Source organism: Ruditapes philippinarum, unplaced genomic scaffold, assembly GCF_026571515.1.
Source record: "Ruditapes philippinarum isolate M1 unplaced genomic scaffold, ASM2657151v2 ctg3961_1_1_1_1, whole genome shotgun sequence".
Classification (NCBI taxonomy): domain Eukaryota; kingdom Metazoa; phylum Mollusca; class Bivalvia; order Venerida; family Veneridae; genus Ruditapes; species Ruditapes philippinarum.
Genome location: NW_026858506.1, coordinates 94,867 through 122,434, shown reverse-complemented (window position 1 = coordinate 122,434; position 27,568 = coordinate 94,867). Strand labels below are relative to the sequence as shown.

The following is a 27,568-nucleotide window of genomic DNA, read 5'->3' as shown; positions in this document are numbered from 1 at the left end:
CATGATACCACATTAAATATCTAACATGGATTTGTGTATTTTACAATCTGAACAAATCCATTTGTCTTGAAAATTATCAGAACATTAAGTTTGCTAATTAAAGGAACAGTTAGGTAACAGACCATGATCAGACGGCATGTATGACATCAGATCCTGGTCTGTATCAGTCACATGAATACATGTAGAATCTGTTGCCACCAACTTTTTAGTAGGGGTGGCCATGGCTGAGTGGTTTAAGGTCGTCGACTTCAAACCACTTGCTCCTCTCCGCTGTTGGTTCAAGTCTCACTATAAACTTTGGCTAGCTTACGGAATGTTGATGGTTCTACTCAGGTACCTGGTCTTCCTCCACAAGTAAATCAGGAAAGTTGCCATATGACCTATACAGTGTTGGTGTGACATGAAATCCAACAACAATAAAAAAAACCTTGTTAATTATCAAATTCACATCCTGGCTAGGCAGCCCATTGCAATAGAACCTGCTCAAATAAATATTTCTAAAAATGTTTGTGCCTTTTTTAAAACTGCAATGTAAAATGATTATTTGCTTAAAGGCCACATTCTTGTACTAAAAAGAAAATTACATGGAAATACAATTACAATTCGTCATTATCTTGAATATTATAAAAAAAATCAAAGTTGAATTTCATAATAGTTTTTAATGATTATTAGCCAAGTATATAAAACTATTTAATTTTATTCAATTAGAATTTAGAATCTTCAAATTCCACACCAAATCAACCACATACCTATAGCAAAGAAAATTGTTTCATATAATGCTTTCAAAATTGAATAATTTCATTATCTGTTAAAATTGAAAAATTCTTTCAAAGCGTAACATGCCTGCTTCATTTTAAAGTAAGAAAAAGAGGCAACACTCAACAAAAAAAAAGCCCATTATAATTATCAAAATGTCACTCATCTTTTTGTGAAATCTATCTGAAGTTGTCATCTTGTTCTGTAATGTAAAGGGTAAAATAAATTGAAATTTGATTTTCTTCATTTACTCATGTATTTCCGTGCATTTAGCGTATTGTCAATCTGTCAGTCAACAGGATTTGTATTTAACATTTTTGGTAATTTGGAATATTTGATTTACTGTATCACATACTGGATTGTTGTGATATTTTTGACAGTTGTGCAATACAGTCTAACTTGCCCATGCGACCACGTGTATTAAGCGACTTTTGTCTTAAACGACCACTTTACATCCCCCCCGATCATTTTCTCTCTATATCTTTAATGTATTAAGCGACTTTTGCTCAACGCGACCAGCGACCGCTAATTAGTCACCTAATTGAAATCAATCTTTTCATTAAACGACCACTTTTACCTGTCAAGTAATTGTGTTTTTAGAGAACGCCACCTCGTAATGTCACAAGTGTCAACAATCAAAACACAACAAATAAACGTGTGAAAAACTCTATTTCCCAAACCGTTTTAGCGTTTGCAAATGAAGTTAAGTATACCCGTGACGTGTATTATCCAATAATATCGGATAAACAATGCAACGCTCCGCCCCTACTGAGATGGTGTATACGCTTCGCTTGTTGACTTTAGACTGCATTGAATTGACCTTGAACTTGATCAGCAATTAAATTAATCGTAACAGTTAGACGTAGTTTGTTTATTTCAAATGAAAAAATGCACAACAGAAAACATCTTCACTAATACGGTTTTCGTGTTGGAGACAAGGAAAAACAACGGAGAAGTTAAAATATTCTGGAAAAAATGTCAAACATGTACGTAATTTGTCAATAAATATCAGAAAGGTTTTTTTTTACATTTGCATCGGAAAGTACTAATTATTCAACATTTATATAAAAATAAAGTTGAAAAACATTCCCACTTCATAAGAAAGATGTCATTTATAAATTTTGACTTTATATCATGCTGACTGTCTTAAGAGACCGTTTCATTAAGCGACCGTTTTGGGTGTTTCCCTTGCGCGGTCGCTTAATACAAGTTTGACTGTATATTGTGTATGTAATTTTTAATTAACTTACTTGAGATGGTAAGATTCTATATGAGATATGATTTCCATCATCTTGTTAGATTTGCTTTTCCTGTACATTTTGTACAATCAAGTAGTTATTATTAACTTTGGTTTTATATAGGTCATGATTTTTTTCTGAAAATTTCCCGTTGTGTCACTAGCATTTGATGTCAAGTCTTTTTCTTCTATTGTTTTGACAATGTGGTTATTTTAGGATGTTAATTTTGCTGAGCAGTCAGTGAATTTCAAAGCATAAGTTACCCAGTATGGTTAACCCTTTCCCCCATGAGCATATTGTGAAAAATGGCCGTTTTCACTGAAAAGCCTCCTGTTACAAGTTCAAACTGCTATGAAACCAATACTAATCAAACTTGGCACAAATGTTGACTTGACCATTATCAAACTTGGCACAAATGTTGACTTGACCATTGCCTTTGTAACGACATGCTCAGTCTTAAATTTCCTGTTACCATGGCAACGAGGGGACATCTCAAAATTGCCAAAAATCACTATTTTGCCTCGATTTTTTCCATCAAAATTTATTTCAAAGTGCTGCAACTTCTCAAGGGATTGAGATAGAGTCAAAGGCTTTTCAGCGTTTGTTACACGTTACCTTATGATCGACCTGGGGTCATTTTTAGCCTCTCACAAGTCCAAAATTTTCTTGGCGGTGAGGGGGACTCCGCCCCCCCATCAAACCCCCCAAACAGAAGGGGGCACATCCCCCTTCTGGCAACCCCCTGATGTATCTTTCTGATGGGGGGCGGTGCCAATAAAGTGCTCACTTTTTTTAGCAACCTTTTTCAAACGAAAACATGTGTTTGGGGCTCAAATAGGACATTTTTTCACTATTTCAGGCCTAGAAAAGGGGGGGGGTCGAAAGTGCGTTGTTTCGCGTATATATGAGGTAAAGGGTTAAGTCAATATTGACCTTGAAGCTTCATTAACCTTTGACCTTAATAAGAATTTTATTTCTATATTTAGATGGTCAAGGAGAGGGAGGATGAATTGGGCAACATGGACAATCAGAAACGTATGGAACGTGTCCAGGACAAATTTCCTCACGATGACCTTCAGCTTCGTGACCTTGACCTTCAGGTGAGTTGATAAGCTTGATGACTGATTATAAATTCTTGTGTCAATCAAACAACTTGTAGATGAAGTGACAATGTCCTTTGTCTAAATTGGAAGATTTAGGGCGCAGATATGGTTTGACCGTATTACAATATGTATTAGTTGGATGTCATAAAATAAAATGTATAGTCAAGTTTAAGATTGTTGCAGTTTAAATGTTTTGCTTTCACCCATAACCTGCTGATAAGCCTTTGCATCTGTGCAGTCTGACCAGGCTCTATACTGTTGGCTGACCAACTTCAAATTGTCGTTTGATATGTCTAAAATTTAATTTCCGAAACAAGATGCTGGACAAGTCCATTTAAGAAATTCAGCAGGTAAAGGTGATTAAATTACAGATATGGTCAATGTAATCTACTAATAAAAGACATCCAAAAAAAATTATAATTCAGACCAAACCAATGCTTGCGTTTTAAAGTTTTGTCAGTAAACTTGCATTTGAGTACTGCTTTTAATGTAAGTTTGCTCAAACATTTACTTAATGTGATCATCAAAAAATGAAAATAGGCCTAAACAGCATACAATTTCATTCATTAAGTTTGCAAAGGATAGAATGGGTTACAAAAACTGTGTGAAGAGATGCAAACTATATTTTGAGTGTCACGTTTAACGACTTTTTAATTAATATTATTACATGCACAGCAGTGATAGAAAATATAAAGTTGTGTTATTTACCTGGGCGGAAAACATCCACCGCCTAGTAGTAAATCATAATGATCTGTTAACGTAACTGCATAAATATTGGGGCATATTTATGCAGCATCATTCTGCCATTGATGTTTTAATGGTGTACGCATATTAATGGACTTGCAAATGAATTTTAATGCCGGAGAGTGTTGAGCGCAAGACTGTGTTATCTGCAAATGCTATTAAAATTAGAAAAGATGTAATATTATCTCACTGTGTTTGTGACCAGTTTTAAAGCTCACATTTGTTGGGTTTTTTTAGCGTTTAAGAATGACAAAATCAACATAACAAAGTTTTGTTTTTTTTAACATTGATAATATACTGAAATAGAGTAAAAGAACTGAAATAGAGTAAAGTTATGTGTCAAATATTGAGTAAGATATACATAAAGTTATTCTTTTATTAGGAAATCTTTACTCCATTCATACTTAATTTGCGTTTTCTCTGATCTGATTAATATTACTAGCTTATCTTTAAGGAATATATTCTGACTTTTGGTCAAATGTCATTTATATGACAGAACACTTATTATGTTCAGAGGAAAAAAGAAATAAGAGAAGCACCTTTAAACTATAGGCTGAAAGTGAAATATATCGACAGGTATGATACATTTGTATATTCATATGTAGTTGACAAATATGCGTCAAAAGCTTCCCTTGGTCATCAAACACAACTAGGTAACCACAGATTAGTACTAAGGTTCTCAGTTGAAATCAGTATAGTTATTGACAAGTATCTGGTCCAGATTGATCGTTATTTTGCCCTTAAGACCTTAAAGTGACCAAATTGTTTGATCTTAACACAGGCTATGAGTGACAAAAATGTGTGGTCCTATTTGGAATTAAATTAAATCCCATAGCCATAATTAAACTTTAAAGGAATCTCTTGAAAAGTCAATTAAGGTGAAAACTTGTATTATCATAGGAAGTTACAGAAGCCCGGGGATTATGGGTAAAACCAGACTGGGATCAGACACCTGTTAAAGACTGGTTACGTTTTTATGCTTCAGAAAGTGTCAAGGCCAGTAATCATGGATATTTAGGTTACATTTTATTATCTTTCTTTACCTTTTAATCCAGTGTGTCTTAAAAGATTATCCTTCATTTAGTGAAAAATGTATTATCAATGGACACAATAGCAATTTCAATATGGTTTAAGTAAGAAGGATCCTATATGGTCATGTACAACCTAAATATAGTCGTGTGAAATTATACCGCCCAGCATTGCTGCTTTTAATCAGTATTAAGTGTAAATATCCTAGGTTCAAATCCCTCATATGGTATTTTCCACACAGGTTTTTAATTATTTACCGAAAATGGTTTGACGCTTGATGGCAAAATGTTTTAGTATATAGAAAGTGTTTTTGACGTGTTAAATAATTTTATTTTTTTTCAACTTTTTCTGAGAACATTTGTTATTTTTACTTGTGCATTACCAGTTTAGTCTCAAAACATGAGAATTTAAGTTTCAATTGGTAACCATGGCAATAGATGATTTCTTTAATTTGATAAGATACACGACTCATTAGATTGTAATGTTCGTAAATGGAAACTTTACACTTAATTATTCATTACTTTAAAAGTCATTTGCCAAATTTTCCGCCTATAAAATTAGGATGGTTTAACAATGAATTAGTAAATTAGAAAGTTAAAATTTACAATCGCACTCCTAGTTTGTCATTAATGGACACATATTTTTCAGATGAATTTACTCCACTGCGTTATCGTTGTGCGCTGATGTACAGTTTAAACCGTGGCCTTACCAGGCGTTTTTAAAAAGATTTATAGTTTTAATTTCTCATCTTACAAACGATCAGTCATGTGAGACGGTATGCCAGAATAAAATTAGCATTACGAGCTTGTGTACACTATGCAAATAGTTATGATATTAAAGAAAAGACTGATTGTTTAAAGTGTACTGTCCCGTTTGGTACAACACCAAATGAAATAATCTTACACGGTCTATATAGATTAAACCATACGTATATGGTGACAAAAGATTTGTCCATCGTTTCACCTTCTAATTTGGGTGTTAAAGAGGGTTTTATTCCACCTATATGCACACTGTGAACTGGTATTAATCTCTGTTTACAATAATGTATAGGCCAAAGCCCAGTCACAGTTTTATACGTTTTATAGGTTTTTGGGAGCATATAAACTTAAAAGCATGTGTTGGGACAAATTAGCAGATAACATCTTTAAATTAACAATTTCCCGAACACTCTCGGGTTCGTAAATGAATTAAATATATGAAATAAACATTTACCGTAGTATTGACTTTGGATAGACCGAGAACGACATTTTTATAAAGGTGATTATGATAATTTTATTCCTCGTATTTGAATTTTTGAACATGGTGGATAATTATTACGACATTCAACATCTGTGATAAAAAAGTGAAAAATAAACGTAGGAATTACAAAGTAAAGTTTATAAATTTAGCTTATTGACTGGTAAGTGGAACAAATACTTCATAGGTGAGTTTGTTTTGGCATTTTTTAAGACCGTTTATTAAAAATAATAAACTTTACACAAGTTTGAACTGGGCAAGTGATAAAATAGTGTCAGATTGTCATTATTTTGACATTATTTTGTAAATTTTACTGACAGCTCGACTGGGTTTGGTGTTTTTTTGTTGAGCAAATATGCATTCAGATGCTTGTTTCTTCTGCACATGATACATATTAAGCAGTAATATTATACAATGCTATTATTTTCATATGCAAATCAGTGTAAAAATTAAAGTGAGCACAATGATTTTATAAATACCATAATAAAGCATGCTTGTGCATGATGGGAGATTTTAAATGTAGAGGAATTTCTTATACATAACTGAAGAAAAGTGGGGTTTGAACCAGGTCCAACACTGACTTAAGAAACTGTAGGTTTGAACTTATTGTCCAGTGCTACTATTGTCCTCTTAGGGCTAAATGCACAGACAAAAAGCATTGGTAAGTTATGTTTCAGACAAGACATTGATGTCTTTCAGTATACAGAATGAACCATTCTAAGGCCAGTCTGCACAATCATGTGAGAAGACCGGCAAGGCTCTATACTGTTGACCAGCATGTTTTGAATCTTTCATCTTGATATCCCTAAAATTGAAAGCTGGACAAGTCCATTTAACTTAAGACATTCAGTATGTTATTAGGTTTCAAAATATGATTAAAAGGGTTTGAGCCAATTTGTAAGGATGAGAGGATTTGGTATGAAAGCAACTCCTTGGATCAAGTGGTCATTTAGTAGAGTATCACTACTATGACTGTATGGATTCACATTTTTTGGACAGTAGCTTGCATTTTTTTCCCACAACAGTCCATGAAAGGTACAATCGAACTGAGTCTGTAAAATTTTCAGGTTTTCACTGTTTATGGACTTTAAGGTTTCCATTTTGACTATATCAGTTTATAGGACCTTACTTCGTCACATGACAACAGCACTGGTTTAGTTTCAGGAAGCATACTCAAAATTGATCAATTGAAAGTCATAAAGAACTTTTATTCACAATCGATCTTGAAAAAAATATGTTTATCATAGAGTTTAATTACTTAATCTGCAATTTCCATTAGACTTTTTAACTTTTACCCAGATGCAATAAATTGCAGAAATTATTCAACAGTCATTGTATTATACACTGTGTGTCAAGAAGACCTGCATATTGAAAATACTTTAACAAAATTTTTTCAAAAGACGGTCATTAAGCCATGAAGTAATGAAATACTCGTAAAGTTATTTCTGATCTTGTTTGAATTTCTTGATGCTAGGAGAATCAATGTTCCATCCCATAGTTTCATATGCTATTTCTGATTTATTCGGTTAACTGTAATAAATGAAAGAATGCACGAGGCCCTGATTGTGGCTTTCGAAAAGCGTGCAGCGTTCGTAATCTTGGTTTTATTTACATTTTTTTTTAAATATAGCACATCAAAGACACCTGATAGTAACTATAACATATCACAATGAATTGTCTCATCAGATCGAAATGAAATGTAACCAAATACTTCCTCGAGACCTTGTGACACATGATTTTGTCGGGTCAGTAATGACAGGGCAAGATGTTTGATAAGATTATTGCCGATTTAGAGACCTTTTTAGTTTAAAAATACCTATTTTTGCTTGATTTTGATTAAGACTTGAAGTTAACTTGAACCGCACTCTTGTCTGCATCCTTGAAACAACAATTGCCCTTAGAATTATCGTGAACCTAAGTAGGGTTTGAACCTACAATCCCTAGGTTCACAGGCATAGACAGTTCCCTATCTGCAGTAAGTCAAATGCTCACCTTTTGTATTAAATAGATTGTCTTTTATCAAATAACCTTGAAACATTATCTTAAAATACCATCTTCCCTAAATATGCTTAACATCACCTAATAACTTCAGTGTTAATATTTGAATTTGTAATATGTGTTGTTGCAGAAAAGGACCATTGATGCCAACAAGTTTATATAGTGCTAGGTCATTACCTAAATTTTCTCCACTTATCTTTTGATTTGAATTTTATGATCCTTTTGACTATGAAGTAATTGACAAGTCCAAATTCAAAAGAACATCAGATCAATGGAGAAACATCTGTAGATGACAGGAGACAGTTTGTCAATGTCTAATTAACCCCTCCTTTAACAACTTCACTATTACAGTTGTATTTAATTCATGAATTTTCTTCATGTTTCCTTTGATAGAAGCTATGCCTTAAATATAGTGTGTCACCTTAATATGGAGCCTGCCATTAAAGCAGAGTTACAGCAGGCAAACCACATACCAGTGTACTTGGCTTGAAGACTCTAATGTTGGCTGCTATAGAAATTCTGAAAAAAGTTGCCAGGTCCAAAATCACTGTATGGAAAGCTTCGCATGATGAATTTTAACTTTTATCTTAGTGACTATACATGTTCCTTCTGTTCCTCCACTTATATTGCCATTAGTGGTGACTATTAGTTTATTACCACTGAATTGAAGTTATTTTGAAAGAAGGTTGATAACTATATATATACTACTGCAAGCGTACCATATGGTAAACAGAGCTGCATCCCATAACAGCTTTGTTAACCTTTCATTAATTTCATATTGAAGAGAAAGATCCATGTTATTAAAAACAAAGGTTCCTTTGTATGAATTATGTTATTTGAAAATTTAGGTGACTTTTTGCCAAATGGTGGTGTACATCTATAAATTTACCCTCGGATATTAGTCTTATGTTAAAATAATTGTTTACCATCCCGACCGAACCTCATTTTTTGAAGAATTATGCAAAATTTTGAATTTTATTTTATAATAATGATATGATGAAAGATAACATTTTGTTTTGATATGTGATCTGAAGAGAGAATTTTATGTTCATAAACACATATGTAAATAATTCTATTTAACAGAAGTGTTATCTCATGCTAAATTCTGCGTCACAGAGAATTTATTGTTGGAGTGACCCTGGTTATTTTATACCAAACTTCTTAAAATGAAATTAAAAAACGTGAATGGATTATCAAAAATATTCCTTCGTCATTGTCTTGGCATGAATTATGTTCCATAAATTTTATTTTTTTTATTTGCGTGTTGTGAGTTGGCATTTGATTTATTAGAAAGTTTGCTAGAGTTAAAACTATTTGGGGTATCCTCGTGGTGGATTTAGTGAGAAAAAGAAATAGATTGAACGTTGTGGCATTTCCATTGAGTTTTATGATACATGAATGTAAACAAACATAGCGGAATTATCACTTTAAATTGACCCTTGAACTTGTCACAGGTGATAATCTAACGTTCCTAAAATAAATTGCTATCTTTTGCTATTTTTTCATAACACAATGTAATTTAATTTTGGGATTAACGCGCCAGATGCAAAAATGTGTTTTTAAGCGGCACAAGACAGTGGTTTCACATTGCTCGTCAAGTGTGTTAATTGAAAATATTGTTATATTCTTACGTAATTGGAAATGTATCAGATATATCAACACAGACGTTCGAGAAGTGCCGATTTGTTGGAATATGGCGCAGTATTTACTATTACCAGTGTTTTGAGGCCTCAGTATGAGGTAAAACATACAGTTATAAAATTAAATCTATATTTAACACCTTTTTTCAGCAGTGTTTTTAATTTTTCTTAAAAACATATTTATAGTATATTATACACAACTTTATGTAAAATAACAAATGCAGTACCTTAATGTTACAATTTTAGAGTTATCAAGAGTACCAAGGTATATTTCATAAAAGAAATAGTTGCATTTAATTTTATTTATTAGCTTCTTGAAAAAAGTGTAAGATCATATTAACTTACTAGTAAGTTAATATAAATTGTGAGGCCCCCAATTTGTTTTGATTTATTGTATTAATTGTAAAAACAATGCAGGAAGAAATTTTCCATGTTTAACTAAATACATTAAACTACATGTATTAAATTGTACAATAAATTATTGTAATGTAAATATACAATTAATTGATTAAATTTAATAAAATGAATTATGCAAATAAGAATGACCATGAAAACTATAAAAAATTTGTAGAAATTGAATAATCAGTAAAAACATACAACATTGATTAAGAATTGATTAATTGGAATTTGAATTTAAGTTTCTATAATATTTCGTCAATATTTTGGGAGTTAATTAAATTCTTCACAACCGAAATGTAAACAAACATGATGACAGACGTTCACTTCAACATAGTTACGTTAATATCATTATTCCATCCGAAGGAAATGCTCTGTGCAAAATTAATTGAGGTCATAAATGATCGGATAGTGTGGAGACAGCTATCTATGTAACGATAATCCTTTTCATATTTATATTGGCGTTAAATTACCGAAGATAGGACGTTATTTTGATAGATACTATTTGGATTGTATCTATATATATGATAGGTTTTTGACAAGTATCGATTGTATCATAGCCATCTTTTAAAATGAATTGTGTAGCAGACAACCCAATGACATGGCAGTTTGGTAGTAAATGTTTAAGCATTCTTTTAAAAATAAATGACTTACGGTAACATTTACATTGAATCATTGCTTTTTGAAATAATGTTTGAATTTTTTTATGTTTTCTTTTCATGTTTAGTGTTTATAATCAATGTAATGTTGGGGCTTTTCGCCTCCTTGCTAAAAATGCAGTGTCATTTCAGATAGGTTATCATGTGTTGCAATGAGGTCCTTTTTTTTAATCAAATAATGCATTATTAGGTTTTCAATGAATTACTTATTTTATTACCTAAACTGGAAATAAAAGCATTTTTCAGTTGCGACATTTGAAATCTTTCGTTGTCCAAAATCAACAAGACAACATTACAGATTTTATTCTTTGAAAATATAAATTGAAATGTGCAAGTTCAATTTATTGATATCAAAAAAGTAAATACAATTTCCATATAAGGCTTTTGTTATAGGTATACTTGAAAAATTTAGATTAACATTTTGTCTACTTTCGTATGTGATAAATTTATGAAAATTTAATTAAATTCAGAGAATTTATTTTTAGATTGTTCTATTTTTAGCGGAACCTAAAGCAACTAAATTCAGTTGTAAATACAAGACATAATAGTCAGGTTAGTTGACTGTTTGCAGGCAAGCACTTTTCTTTTAGTGTTGTCAGGCCTCAGAATAAAGGCCAATTTGCACTCTCTTTATGTTACGACACTCTGTGTTTATGTTATTGCAAAAGTGTTTGTGGAATTAAATAATTCTTTTTAACTATCATAATAATTTTAATAATGACAATAAGTAATTTTTCAGTGTTCTGCATTCAAGATTACATTATTGCATTGTATTAACTGTTGTTTTTGCACTAAAGCAATGCAGACTTGCATTGTACATTCATGATTGCATGATAGTATTGTATTGCACTTGGTATTGTGTTATTTCTTTGCATTACTGCTGTACTTGTTCAGTGTTTTAAAACTGCAGTACATTAATAAGTTATTTGTTATTGATTGACCTCAATTGCATTATTGCAATGAGTTAGTTGTCATTGATTGATTCACTTTGCATTTTTGCATAAAAATGTAAATTTTTATTCATATAAAGAAGTTGTCAGCTATTTGTGGAAACTCGTTCTTTCATTTTTATCAAAATACTGAATCAATTTTGTATTGAAATTAGGCTTTTATAGGTTCCTTAATGTAACCTTTCTTTGCATGAAATGAAACAATTTCTCCTCAATCTAAAAATGAACAGTTATCTTTTTAATTTTAAACCTGCTGAATTTGTCCGGCTTCCATTTGAAACTGCCCATTAACATTTTTGGGGATATCAGGTTTGTCAGCCAACAGCTAGTTCAAAGCCTCGTCAGACTTCACCAATGTGAGACTGCACCAATGTGCAATGCAGCCAAATGCGCAGATCGGCCAGGCTCTATACTGGTGGCAAAAGTTTATCACTTTCAGTTCATAAATGTAAGGGGTTAACTTTTTATAATTATAAAATTTGAAATAAATTTGAAATAAATCAAGCCTGAAAAAAAAAAGAAAAAATTAAAAATGATGTAAAGACATTAAAAATGTTTATGAGAATCTGGATTTTCCGACATTTGTCTTCGTTGGTGTTGCATTATAATCGACTGTTACATTAACAGTATTACAATCGCTAACAATGTCACATACAAGATGTACTTCTTCAGGGGCTGTTTAATATAATCAGCCCACTAGATTAAAATCTTTAGTGACACGCTGGGCAATTTATCGGGTGAGAGATCAGGTGGAAAAAGATAGAGACACTTTCGTGAAAAGAAAACATTTGGAAAAATATTTGAAGCACTTAATATTCTAAATAAATGTTCGGATGTATTAACAAAACCATAAAGATATGTTCGATCTCTATTCTAGCGAAAAATATTATTATGTTCGTGAATTTTTCTTTAACTATTTGTGATCTTTAACGCCCATCAGTGACGCATATATTATAATTTGTGTTTTGTAATTTTTTAGGTCCTCATCTGAATATTCAGTGGTTTTATAAGCTAGGGGATTAAATTATGTCCTTTCAATTTTTCAAGCTTGATTTACAAGTTGTTGTAAGAACATGTCTGAAATCTTGGCTCAATGGGTTTTTTACGGTTCAACCATTCTTTAATGGACTTGCCTGATGCATACATGTGAACTCTCCCACTTAAAGCGGGAGACTCCCACTTTCTGCAGCCATATTTTCAAAGATTTTTCTTAAAATGGTTTTTTTTTTCACAAATAAAAAAAAAAAACTCCATATTTTTGATGTCAGAACTTCCTTTGTTTATTGCAAATTCTAAAATCTCCCTCTTTTTGAAGAAAAATCTCCCACTTGATCATCGAAAAAAAATTCACATGTATGCTGATGCATAGAATTTGAAATGTCCGGTTATTAATATAAGGTATCCAGCTAGCTTGCAGAAGGTCAATGTCGGTGGTTCTACTCAGGCGGCCCTTCATCCCGTGAAATAATGCACAGACAGACATCGGAGGTCTTCTTCCACCAGTAAAGCTGTAAAAGTCACAGTGTCAGACTGACCTAAAAGGGAACAAACAAAAATTTATATCTAAACACTAAAATTGAGTTACCAACAGGTGGCATTGCTGGTGTTTACATAGTTAATTTGTTGAATGGTTGCCATGTTACTTATATGTTTACATTACCTAAGTGCTCTTTGTCAGTGCATGCAGCTGCACTGTGATTTTAGTACAGCAATGCAGGGGAATTTAAGGTTTGTTTGTTTGGGTATGGAGATATTAAAACTATTGCCCTTCTTTGTCTAGCCATCCCAATCTCTTGTGCACAAGTTTGAATCCCTCACATGCCACATAATTATGGTAGATATCTTTGACAATTTGATAAAAATAATATGAGCCAATTTGACATTTGAGCAACCAGTTCAGTGTTACCAGCCCTGTTTTTAAGTGTCCTGCTTAAAAACAGGGTTAGCAACAATACTGGTAAAAAGAAATACAGGATTACTTGATTACAATAACTGTGTCTTTTGTTCCACATTACTTTCTGCTTGATTATTAATATTTTTAGATTGGTTTAACATATTAAAAATATTTTAGCTTGATTGCGAAACAAGTTCTTGCAACTTATATTAATCACTTTCGAGTCTGCTTCCTGGAACCAACCAGTACTGGTGTCATATAAAGAAGCATGATTGTGGCCAGAGTAGGGCTCAAACCCATGATCTCTGGGTTGAGAGGCAGACAACTTAACCACTAGACCATCGCTCCCCTAAATATTTTTAGATATTATGTTTTATGATTCATGACAAGTCACTGACCTTACATATAGTGATACTCCTTTCAACAAAAAGCTCAAACAAGATCCGCAACAGTTCCTGTAAACTGGTGGGTGGTTGTTGTTTCTTGTCAATGCTGTTGTTGTTATGTTAAGATGGTGTTTTACCAATCTCTCTCATTAAATGATACCTGTTACAACATATAATCAAACCCTGAAACATGCAGGGCAATGTGTAAGGTTATATTACTACACTAGTACAGGCTTGTAAAACATGAGGCTAAGGTGATGATACATTACTTGATTTGATTCATTCTTGATATTTGTTTTGTTTGTTTATGCTTGATTGTTATTGTAAAACTGAAGCAGGAATGAAAGTAGATTTTGACCGGATTTTTTTTTACTTCTGCCCCCCACCCACCAACGCCGCAAAAAAATAAAATGGTAGGGCATATACGGTATTTCATCCTTCAGGTGTTCTTGCATCCAACCACTCTTTGTGTCTGGTTCATAACTCTATTAATGGATGGGTTTTGAAATAATTTTGCAAAAATGTGTTGTAGCACATTGAGACAATTAGTCTCGTGCAAGACCCACACTTGTAGCTCAAAAGTCAAGGTCACATTTTGACTCCAAATGAAATTTTCAAAAATGTGCATTGATATTGATGTACAGTCATATGCTCGCCCATATGGTTCGAGGCGAGGGTAAATAAACCAAATATACACACAGCAATTCTGTCATTCCTTGATGGACTTTAAAATAACTAAGCATTAGCTTTACTTATATCTGTGGAATTTTACTTATTAGTCGCTGACCATACAGAAGGAATCATATTTACAAAATTATTTCCCTTTATGAACTTCTTAGAAAATTTCTGGTACCCAAACTTCTAAAGGTATTTGTTTATTAATATTTTTGATATTCAACCACTATGGTCCCTCTGTATTTGAGTATTCTGTGATTTTCTGATGGATTCACACACTGGGTGGTCGTCCGAAAAAAAAGCGGAAGGTAAAAAACATATCATCTCTTGTCTGGTTAATCTATTTGTATACAAGTTTTTTGTAATGTAGTGTTATTTGATGGGTGTATAAATTATTAATCGGTGCATGTTCCGTTATCTTACAACAAAAAACTTGATTTACAATTTAATTTGACGTCATACATTGTTTAAGAATACTTCTTCGTACTAGACCATAGGATAGTTTACTTTGTAGTGACAAATGCCTAAGATTATAGTATATTATAATAGATGATTATTACTGCAATATTTTTTTTTTGCAATTTTTCTCATTTAAAGGCCCATTTTGCCTCAGAAAAGCTTTTAAATTATTTTTATTTCTCAGAAGCTTTTTAATTTCGATGTACTTTTATAGTATCCAAAACGTTCCTCAATTTGGCTATTTTAAACTGAACCGTCTTTTTCTTCTGTTAAATGACTTTCAGTTTCATGATTATAAGGATTTTGGTGTGACTCCTTTATAATTGTCATGATCATGATGGCTTAAATGTGTCTGTGACTTATTGTGTTTTGACTTAATATAATTTTACTAATTTGTTTGGCGTCATGAAAAATAAAACATATGTCTATGAATAATCATAAGCACTATCATTAAAGACTTTACGTATTTGGAAAATTAAGAGATAGTTCGTTTGGCTAAATGATGCATTAGAAACACTGCAATGTTAATTGATTCAAAGAGATTAAAAGAGATAATCTTTGTGGGGGTTTCAAAGGTGAATATGTGTCATTGTATTTAACCGTAATGTTTGCCCACTGTTTGCCTACACAGTTTTCTTATGTATACACAAACTTTTTAAGGTATGTTATGCAATTAGGATGATGCTGGGTCATTTGTAATCCAAAGATCAACAATTAAGTATCTATTACTTACAAAGTTACTTCCCCTTTTATATTGAACATACCAGTAAAGGGAGACAACTGCATGGGTAATTGATAGAGAGTCAAATATCTGCAGTCGGTGTTGAACGGAAATAATCCAGTTGTTAGGTAATTTGTGGCTAAAATGTTAAAATTTCGCGTAATTAGTGAGGCCATTTGTTCGCCTTAATTGGGAAAGTGAATGATAACGTGACCCACGTGTCTGAGTGCCGATGCTACAACATGTTCGCTCCTTCCTCCGCTTAATCATATTGTTTCCGTAATCCTGACATTTATCAGTTTGTTTTGCACGAGTCTTATGTATTTTTGCTAGAACAATTTTTGCCTCTTAATTTCTGTATCTCATTGTGTTTTTTGACGGTTTTAAGATCGGATAACATCATATATGATACAGTTAAATAGTTTATGGTTGAAACGATATCTTTCGGAATTATGGGATTATGCCCCTATTTACATAACAGAGGGTTTTTCTATGATGAAGAGCGGGTATGGACACTTATATTTGGAAATTTCCATTTTATTCTGTATATTATGTTATCGTGTTACATACATACCAATTTAATGTCTGTTTAGTGTTAGATGGCTCTCAGATTTGTATGGTAGATATTCGGGGTCTGTAGGTACGTCTTGTCAGACGTTATTTCAAATATGACCCCATAAGTTCACTAATTTTATGTAACTTTGATAACAGATTGATGATTTAACATTGCAGATTTTTTTGTTAGTTTGTAAGATAGTGTGAAAATGAAATGGATTTTTTGAAAGAAGGAATACAAGGATGATTGAAGTGTGATTTGTTGAACATTGGATTAATTCACTAATGTATTAAGTTTTATCTGTGGAAATATATTACATTTATAATCATTATGAGTTAATTTTCTGCATCATATCAGGCCTTTATCATACAGGCAATATCTTTTCATCATCATGTTTAACATAAAAAATCATTATCATCATCATCTGTATTGTTGTCATCATCATCATCTTGATTGCTAACATCATCCTCATTACTTTAATCATTTGTATCCCTTATCATATTGATCATCATCATCACTGTACTTATCATTATCACTTCTAGCATTACCATCATCACTTTTATCATAACCGTTATCGGTATTGTCATCATCATCATCACTTTAGCAATGGATGTTTACAATAAAACTTCAGCTTATGATAAACTTACTAAAAATGTATTTCATAAAAAAATGAAAAATAACAGACCTATTTCTAAATTTTTGCAATTTTTTTGAGAATAATACAAGTGCTTTATTACATACCTTTATCAGATGATATTACAATAAAAATATAACCTGGTGTCAAACAAGGTGGTGACCTTGTTGCTATGCTATTATTTAGTTTTTCGTTTTTCATTATTTACAGTAGTTCATTTTCAGACATAAGTAGATAATTTTTTTATAGGATTTATCGAGTCTGTCAAAACTCAAGGAAAATAATTACAATTTAAATTCATTTGTCACAAGAAGGTTTATTATAAGATACATGTGTATCTGACTTTTCTAAATGTGGTTGCTGTTGTAATTGGTTAATATTTTGTTGGATATTTATTTTGTACCAAATCTTTTTAAATTAGGATTTTTTTCTTGGATTCAATTGGATTTGTGTTTTATGACTGATTTACTGCGTAAATAGAAGTATTTATTTAATATCAGGATTTAGTTACCTTCTTTCATTGTTTGTAAATATTGGTTTCATCTTGCAAATATCTATGAAATGTAGATTGCAGTTACCTCCCTTTCATTAACAAACTTTAGACAATAGGTTTTATGTTTTTAGCATATCATTGATAAATGTTGTTTTTGTATAATTTCAGAGACGTCATTTGTCTGCAAGAAGGAAATCTGCCCCTGGGGCAGTCCTCTTCAAGACACTTGGAAAAACAAAAAGCTCAAATAATTTACAGTAAGTACATTAAATATGTAATACAAACATTTTACTATTGCCCTTGTAAATTTTGAACCTGCTGGAACCACATGTGCATGGTTAACATTTTATAGAGGTAGGCTAGCGTGCACCATGTGACCAGGTATTATACTGTTGGTAACTTCTTTTTTGTATTTTAATATTAAAATCCCTATAACTTTGAATGAACTGTTCCGAATTAAAAGCCGGGCAAATCCAATACATAAATTCAGAAGGTTAATAAAGGCCTTTACAATTGTTGATTCAGGGTAGAACTTGCATATGTGTTAAACCCCATATTTGAATGAAATTCCCTGAAAAAGATCTACATACAATTTAATGGGGAATCTTTTGTTTGTGTGTTTATAAATAACATTAACTCACTGTGCCCAATAACAGTGACGAGAGTCAATGTTTTAGATATACAATGTATATGATTCTGGCATTTGATTTATTTTTTTAACCTAATTATACTATTTATATCAGAAGGTGACAGTAACAAGAAAATAAATAAACATATAAAAAGATTTGATAATTAACAAAAACTTAGTACAGACAAATCTTAAAGTGTTCATCAATCAAATTTTGACATGTTTTAAACAAACTTTATTTTTTCATGACGGAAAATTTTCAGTTTTTTTACATACAAGAAACCAGTCTTTTTTTGTAAGATGGTTTTAATTATGTAAGTTATCAAAGAAATGTTTTCAATTGTCATAACGATTTAAGTGAAGACATTTGAGCTGAAGATAATGTATTCAGAAATAATGTAAGGTGAAATATGAAATACGAATTTTATAATGTAATAAGAGCCATTCACGCCAAGTTGATTCTGTAGGGAATGCTACAAAGGTGAAATTTTTAGATACGAAGTGGGCTTGCCCCGGATTTCATTCTTTAAGTTAATGAATAGATTTTGACGATAATGCGAGATTCAATTGATACTTGTTTAAAGAACGTGTTTAATATAGCGATATCCATCCCATTCTTATTTCACCTTAGCGTAATTAAGGTTTGGGTCACCCAAGTGTGAGAATTCAACCTATTTAATTATTCCAGCGGAATGATAATGATCATATATACGAGTGAACAATTTTGGTGGTTGATATATGAACGGCAGAAAACAAAACTGTCCTAACTGGTTATACTTTGTGGAATAAGTTATGATCCTTTGAACCTGGATGCCAAGTATTCATTTTTGCGTACTTTATTAAAGAACACACATGGTGTCTTTTAGATAATGATATATTTCCCCCAATAGGAAAAACTAATATTTTCGCCTCTTTTTATAGTCCAATTTTTATGGCATAACAAGTGAACCTTTATTTTCGATACTCCACATCCTTTACTTGTTCAAATATTATTTAAATATTTGGAAGGGGAAAGACTTGTGAAAGATTATGCACGTTTACCATCTCAAATTCATATTTCCTTGTGACGAAAGTCTTGCAGTGAGGGGCAGGGTATAATAAATAGATGTAAGCATTTTATATTTACATTAAACGTGTAGTATAAATTGTAGCTAAAGCTTTCACAATATGAGAGATGATATTGTCACGAAAGTAACACGTTATTTGTCACAAATATTATGTCGGCGTTACATGACAGCTAAAGCTAAAAGATTTTACAAATGTAGAATATAGATACATGGCATAGCGACCGAGTTAGCTGAATTTTTTAAAGCTCAAATGGCAGTTATAAGGACCTATTGCCTTAAGTGCGGAGCCAGGCCCACTTATTTGTTGATACATTCTGACTGGAATCTATATTTGGCTGTTTGGTTATAGCATTTTGCTATCGAAACTGACCTCAAGGAAGAATGGACACTTGCAAATGCAATGCAGGTCATTTAAGTTAATAGATATATATATTTTTTTTTTAAATATTTAAAAAAGCATATAATGAAATAAATGTTTAGCTGGACAGCAGATTGATCTAGTTAATGTTATAATGTCAAAGTAAATCAAAAAAGAGATAATGTAAATTTTTTGTAAACTTTTGCTTTATGCCAAAAATAGTAACTGTTGACATGTTATGGTGAAATTAATTCTAGTTTATTAAATGATATAATGAGTATCATATAGGCTTTTATTGTTGAAATTTCTCTGCTAATTTTCGTGTCACATGTATTGACAGATATATTTTCTTAATTTTCTTAAACTGCTTCAACTCTTTTCTTTAGAGGTAGGGCGTATATATATTTATAATTTGTTACTGTTCATAAATCAGCGTGGAACGCAGCCAAATACGTCAAACGTAAATCATTTTAATAAGCGGTGAACAATATATGATGATAGACTGGGAAATAAAAACACATGGTTTCATTTTAATCGTTTGAATTTTAATTTGGATTGAAACTCGTTAGATCTAATTTTATGTTAATTGATTTGTTTAAGTGCACTCCACACTGAGATTTTCACTTAAAATTATAAAATAAACATCGAAATTATTCATAATATTCTATTGGATGCAGTTTCTAAAATGAAAATTTATTTATTACCAATTCAGTGACAGAAATAGCGCAAGTTGAATACGTAAGTTGTTTAATACAAAAGTACCATAGTTCATTATGATAAATCAAAGGTGCAAAAAGTTGTTTATGAAGACAGTAATGAATCTAACAAAGTCAGCATCATGGGAATTTTTTATTTCATATCAATTGTTTTGTTTGAAAATTAAATTAAAGAAGTGCGTGCTGGGGAATTTTTAATTTTTTGAAATCAATGGCGCAATTCTCAGACAAAAGTCAGCAGGGTCGCACACTCTAACAAGCATTATACTGTTATAGGTATTGTTGCATAAAATCAGTGAACAGAGACCCATTCTATGGAAACAAGCAGAAGTTTGTGCAGAATGTTCAAGGAAATGAATTTGATAAATTTAAATCAGTCATTCTTTCCTTCCTCATACTTTTCTGACATAATCTTATTCTTCTTATTAAAGATTCTTATGCAATGAATTTCTACACTGATATAAAGATTTACTTGTTTAGTTTATACAGAAAATATTTTAGTTTGACTGCGAAGGAAGCTTTGAGTTAATTTAGACATATTCTCAATTTTCATTAAAACCCTGAAACCAGTCAGTACTGAGCAATGAGTGTACAGTTTCTGGCTCAAAGAAACAGCGGCAGCCGACTTGTCCCTGACATGGTTTGGGCTTATGTGAATAGTGATCTATAGATTATTAGTCTGATGACAGTAACCAGTTGGCCAATTGCCATCCCCAAAAAAGTGCCGAATGTATATTCTAGTCCTTTGGAAAGCCATTGTTACAAAGGTTTTACAGTACTTTACAAACTAAACAGCAACTATGTTCAAGTTTAAATAACTCCTAATCGGTTTTAAATCCTATTTAAAGAGGTTTCAACACTTGAAATTCACGGGTTTCTTCAAATAAGAATTTTTTTATACGTCTTTTTTTATCCACCCACTAAGTCAATGAAACTCTTTTGAAAATCTTTTGAATAAAGCCTTGTTGACAATTCACTGTGAAAGGTCATGGACGGTGATGAACAATTCCATTGAGATATTTCTCGATTTATTTTTTGTTACAAAATAATAAATTCATGGATCATCCTTTAAACATCACGCTTCATTCAAATGGAGAATGATGAAATGATAAATTGTTGTGATAAAAAAATATATAATTATATGAAAAGTGATCAAATATAGGATAACGCATATTAAAAGTGTCGGACAATAACATTTGCTCATGGTTTCTGTTACTATGGACTTAATTTAACAAAATGGTGGTTTAACATTGAACACTCTCGTTAAAAAATAAAGAACATGTGAAATATTGGACTGTTTATAAGAAGACTAAATTCTGCATCATCTTTGGTAACTAACTTTTTTTTTCTTTTTGAATACATGTATGAGAAACAAGTCATAAAGGGACTCGACTTAGCTTTTTTGACATGACAGAACAGGAAATATTTTTCCAAGATCTGTGTACCGTGCATTATAGATGAAAGTCTAGACCATTAACTTGTGTGCAAATTTTCAGGTTGTTCCCTAACCCATTTTACCGGAATATTTTTTTTAATTGTGCAAAACGACCCAAAAATAAAACAGTTGCAATGTACGCTTTTCACTCAAATCCGGCTAAGAATCACACAAAAGTTGATTCTTTTTTGGCCTTTGTACATTTTTCCATTTTATATGCTTCACTTGATAATATTTTTCTAATTTTATATTTTCATGCCTTTTGGACCTCAGTGGAGTTCCTTTAAGATTGACTCAATATGCATGTCACATTAAAATTTCTACAAAAGTAAAATATGAAAAGGGAACTTCGCTATCTTCACATGTGTTATAATGAATTTAAATGCACATAAAACAAACTAAGATGATGTATTGTCAATATTTAAAGTTTGCCCAATTAATCATAATATTTAAAGAAATGTTAATGAAAGACTTGAAAGCCTTTTTGTTAACATTATACATCGATATCATTCATTATGTACTTCACATTTATTTTTGGTCATAGAATTAACAAGAAAACTAGGTCAAAACCATGTCATGCCCTTGTTGTGTTCATTAAAAAATAAATAGTTTATATATAAGAATTGACATCAATTACAAACTGTTCGGACAAAAGTCAGAATATTTTGCTTCCTTACAATTTAACTACTTATTTCTTAAATGGACTTGCCCAGCTCCCAATCAAGACAAAAATTTTAAGTCAATTCAGCCAACAGTATAGAGTCTGGACAGATTGCATGAGTGTACAGCATGGCCTGGCTCTATACTTGTGGTAAAGACTAATCACTATTAGTTCCAGCAGGGAAAGGGTTAGATAAATAGATACATGTACAAGTAATGGAAGTGGATGCATGGCCAGGTGGTTAATGCATTGAATAACTAATCTAAGGATTGCTGGCCAAGTGGGTTCAAATCCCGTCGAGGGCAAGCCATTTTTTTCCATGATTAAGAAACTTTACACTCACTGCTTAATACTGGTTGGTTCGAGATTGTTTCCAATACAATCAGACTAAGATAAACTTGTACATTCGTAAACTTAGTAATGATTTATGTACAATAAAATAAAGATAATTATGCCCCCATTTCGAAGAAAAGGGGGTATATTGCTTTGCACTTGTCGGTCCGTCGGTCCGTCGGTCTGTCGGTCCGTCGGTCCTTCGGTCCGTAGACCAAATGGTTTCCGAGTGATAACTAAAGAACCCTTAGGCCTAGGAACTTCAAACTTGGTATGGTGATTGGTCATGACAAGTAGATGACCCCTATTGATTTTGGGGTCAAGGGGTCAAAGGTCAAGGTCACATTGACCTTGTAAGCAAAAAACGGTTTCCGATCAATAAGTAAAGAACCTTAAGGCCTAGGAACTTCAAACTTGGTATGGTGATTGGTCATGATCAGTAGATGACCCCTATTGATTTTGGGGTCAAAGGTCAAGGTCACATTGACCTCTTGGGTAAAAACGGTTTCCGATCAATAACAAAAGAACCCTTAGGCCTAGGAACTTCAAACTTGGTATGGTGATTGGTTATGACCAGCAGATGACCCCTATTGATTTTGGGGTTAAGTTGGTCAAAGATCAAGGTCACATTGACCTTGTAGGTAAAAACAGTTTCCGATCAATAACGAAAGAACCCTTAGGCCTAGGGACTTCAAACTTGATATGGTGATTGGTCATTATCAGTAGATGACCCCTATTGATTTTGGGGTTAAGGGGTCAAAGGTCAAGGTCACATTGACCTTGTAGGTAAAAACGGTTTCCGATCAATAACGAAAGAACCCTTAGCCTAGGGACTTCAAACTTGATATGGTGATTGGTCATGATCGGTAGATGACCCCTATTGATTTTGGGGTCAAGGGGTCAAAGGTCAAGGTCACATTGACCTTTTAGGTAAAAGCAGTTTCCGATCAATAACTAAAGAACCCTTAGGCCTAGGAACTTCAAACTTGGTATGGTGATTGGTCATGACAAGTAGATGACCCCTATTGATTTTGGGGTCAAGGGGTCAAAGGTCAAGGTCACATTGACCTTGTAGGCAAAAACGGTTTCCGATCAATAACTAAAGAACCCTAAGGCCTAGGAACTTCAAACTTGGTATGGTGATTGGTCATGACCAGCAGATGACCTATTGTTTTTAGGGTCAAGGGGTCAAAGGTCATGTAACATTGACCTTGTAGGTAAAAACGGTTTCCGATCAATTAACTAAAAACGCTTAGGCCTAGGAACTTCAAACTTTGTATGATGATTGGTGGTGACCAGCAGATGACCCCTATTGAGTTTTGGGTCAAGGGGTCAAAGGTCAAGGTCACATCGACCTTTTAAGTAAAAACGGTTTCTGATCAATAACTTAAGAACGCTTAGGCCTAGGAACTTCAAACTTGGTATGGTGATTTTTCATGACCAGCAGATTTCCCCTTTCGATTTTGGGATCAAGGGTCAAAGGTCAAGGTCACATTGACCTTGTAAGTAAAAACAGTTTCTGATCAATAACTAAAGAACGCTTCGGCCTAGGAACTTCAAACTTGGCATAGTGATTGGTCATGATCAGCAGATGACCCCTATTGATTTTGGGGTCAAAGGTCAAGGTCACATTGACCTTGTATGTTAAAACGGTTTCGGATCAATAATAAAAGAACCCTTAGGCTTAGGAACTTCAAACTTGGCATGGTGATTAGTCATGACCAGCAAATGACCCCTATTGATTTTGGGGTCAAGGGGTCAAAGGTCAAGGTCACATTGACCTTGTAAGTAAAAACGGTTTCTGATCAATTAACTAAAAACGCTTAGGCCTAGGAACTTCAAACTTTGTATGATGATTGGTCTTGACCAGCAGATGACCCCTATTGAGTTTTGGGTCAAGGGGTCAAAGGTCAAGGTCATGACCAGTAGATACTTGATAACCCTTATTAATTGTTTGATCACTGGGTCAGAAGTCATGCATAATTACCTTATCACATGAATAATTGGCTGCTGATAGGGGGCATACATGTTTTACAAACATATCTTGTTATATTTATGTTCAGAAAAAAAAAGGAGAAATTCTTTCTTATGCTTTATTTTTGCAATGCTTTAATTATCACACACCTGTTCTTATTATTTCAGACCAACACCAAGCATGGGGAAAAAGGACATGGAATTTTTCCGTCCCTCACGGACTAACAACAATTTCAACCGACAGTACCTTATGGAGGGAATTGTGGAGTTTTCCCGTGGGATGCAGACGCAGGACCGTTACCTGTTCCTCTTTAGTGATCTGCTGCTTGTAGCTAAACAAAAGTATGTATTCTTATATTTCCTCGGACTGCCATCCCATTTTGCACTTCTGTATGTAACACTCCGTTTAACCCCTTTGAGTTTTGAACTGATGGCAGAGTTATTGCCCTTGATCAAGTTTTTAAACAGCATTAAAGGTATTTACGTGTTTATATTGAAAGTGATGGTCCGGTTAAGGAATAGCATGAAATGTTGAACTAATTATTATATAAAGGTATGGGCTCCTTAACTAGCATTTATGTGCCTAACTGCATATTTGTAGAATTATTGCCATTGATACAATTTTGAAATAGCTTATATATTTAAGTGTTGTATTGATAATTAGAGTATACAATATAGAGTTATTGCCCTTGGTACAATTTTGAAAAAAGCATATATATTTGGATGATGAATTCATTATTATTCATGAAGTTACGGCCTTGAATGGTACAGTTTAGAAATCCTATTAAGGTGTTGATCTGGGGCCGTATTCATAAAGGATCTTAAGTTTTAAGGGAAACATTTCCTTATCTTCAAGAAAACTCCCTAAGGTAAAATTTTCCCTTAACTTAGAGGTCAAAAATCCCTTAAGTGAATTCCTTAGGCAAGAAATTCCTTAACTTAAATTTTATCCTAAGGCGAAAATTTCGTTTAATAGCAGTTTTTCTATTTGTAATTACCGACTGGAGAGCACTGACTGTGCTAAAAATAGTAACAAAAACAAGATGGCTGACCTAGAGCAGGAAATGCGCGACGATTCAGACCTTTCATGGATATTTGTTGTATTTCATGGAATTATTCGGACAATCATCATAGGACGAAGGCAGAGGAAAACGATTGTGGGTTTAACACTAGTGACATGGTTTGAGACTGACGTTTTTTAAACAATATCAGTTTCATTCGCATGTCGTTCTTGTTTACCTAACTCGCTTCGAAATTTTCCGAAATTACAAAGTGAAAGTAGGGTAAGTGTTTACTATTTTACTGATAAATTAGGCCGATATGATTAAACATACGTAATAGCATGTTTATACAAGAACCATTGTTTCACTCCTAATTGATTTCTTGACGATACATTTGACTATTTTCTGAATTTCGAGTCAATAACTCAAATTATTCGTCCCCTGGTTACTTCGTGCACATTTTGCCTTTTTGGTAAATTGTTGGAAGTTGATATTTTTTTCTGAAAAAAAAAACCCATCTTTGTAACAAATTAAAAAGCCGTGTTGCAAGGGGGTTATTGGACAATTGCCAAATTTTATTAATTTTAAACACTATCAACTTATAAAGTCCAAGGTATATACCGTATATACATCATACATGTACATGTAGCCTTCCATGTTTAATATTATCTTGTTTCTTAATTTTGTTTACAATAATTTACTTATTTTTATTTGCATAGTTCATAGTTACAAGATCAAAAAGTTAAATATACATACCGTATATAGAAAAAATAAGTAAATAGTGTTTTAACAAATACAATATCATTAATTAATGTTTTTATCATTCATGCAATTATAATACTAATAGATAAATTAAATTATGGACTTCAGTATGTTAGCTTATTTTATTTAAACATTTAAGACATTGGTTACTATCATTTATTGCATGGTTTACTGCCCTAGAGAATAAAAACTCAAACAAAAAAGAAATTCCTTAAAATCATAGACTCATAACCTCTGATCCCCTTTCGAAATTCCATTTTATTTAGTTCCTCCCATTGTTTTCTCGTTTAGGGCACACGCATTTTTTTACTTGGGGATCATATGCCGCTTTTCATGGAATGACACTTACGTGTCACATTGAAGGTTCCATGATGACGGCCATATGAACACATCTGCGGATGTTTCAAAATTCAAAGTTGTACCAGTTCATGTTAAATGTTGAATTCTGCTTAAGCCAAGGGGGCGTGGACAGTGGTTTGCACTTGACAGTACCGTCCATGAACAGGCACAATCAAACCAAGCATGCAACATTTTATAATTTTACCATGATGGGCTTTCTTTAGGGATTCTTTATTTTCTCTATTTTGTTGCTGTTATGTCTGCTTTTAATTTATTATATATGACATAAACAAGCTCATATCAGCTTTGTCTGATAAAATTGATATCAAAAAATACAATAGTATGTTAATTATTCTCTATTGCAAATTTAAGTAATTGATGTTCTTTCATTTGGTATTTGATTAAATGAAGATCATTGACACAAGGGAATAAAATAAATGATAAAGAACAATTGTTTCAGTATGACTGGTCTTAGTTAAATTAACTGAAGGAAAAGGACATGAACATTTTAAAAAATAATTGACAAGAACAATGACAATGTTTGAACTCATAATATAAGGCCTTCAATTATTTTGAATTTATCAAAGAGTAACTTCATTGTAAGAGTATATTTACAAGAAAAATAATATATATTAAAATAAAGGTTCATTAAAGTTGTTTTGACATGTTAACATATTCACTATGTGTTATGTAATTTTGGTAAAAAAGTGGTTGTTTTCATGTGTTT

The 27,568-nt window shown here is 32.5% G+C and overlaps 1 protein-coding gene across 4 annotated transcripts in view; it reads left to right on the top strand.

Annotated features, from left to right (window-relative positions):
- LOC132753416 (uncharacterized) overlaps positions 1–27,568 on the top strand; it is an 81,740-nt gene that overhangs the window by 15,236 nt on the left and 38,936 nt on the right. Inside the window, exons 3-5 of one of the 4 annotated variants that reach the window (XM_060743878.1) lie at positions 2,981–3,094; positions 17,736–17,824; positions 24,908–25,081. In XM_060743878.1, the coding sequence (XP_060599861.1) occupies positions 2,981–3,094; positions 17,736–17,824; positions 24,908–25,081 (377 nt within the window). Of the gene's footprint in view, positions 1–2,980; positions 3,095–6,165; positions 6,294–9,717; positions 9,845–16,703; positions 16,727–17,735; positions 17,825–24,907; positions 25,082–27,568 lie in introns of those variants that run through there. The other 3 variants (XM_060743880.1, XM_060743879.1, XM_060743881.1) reach the window with 3 other exon arrangements.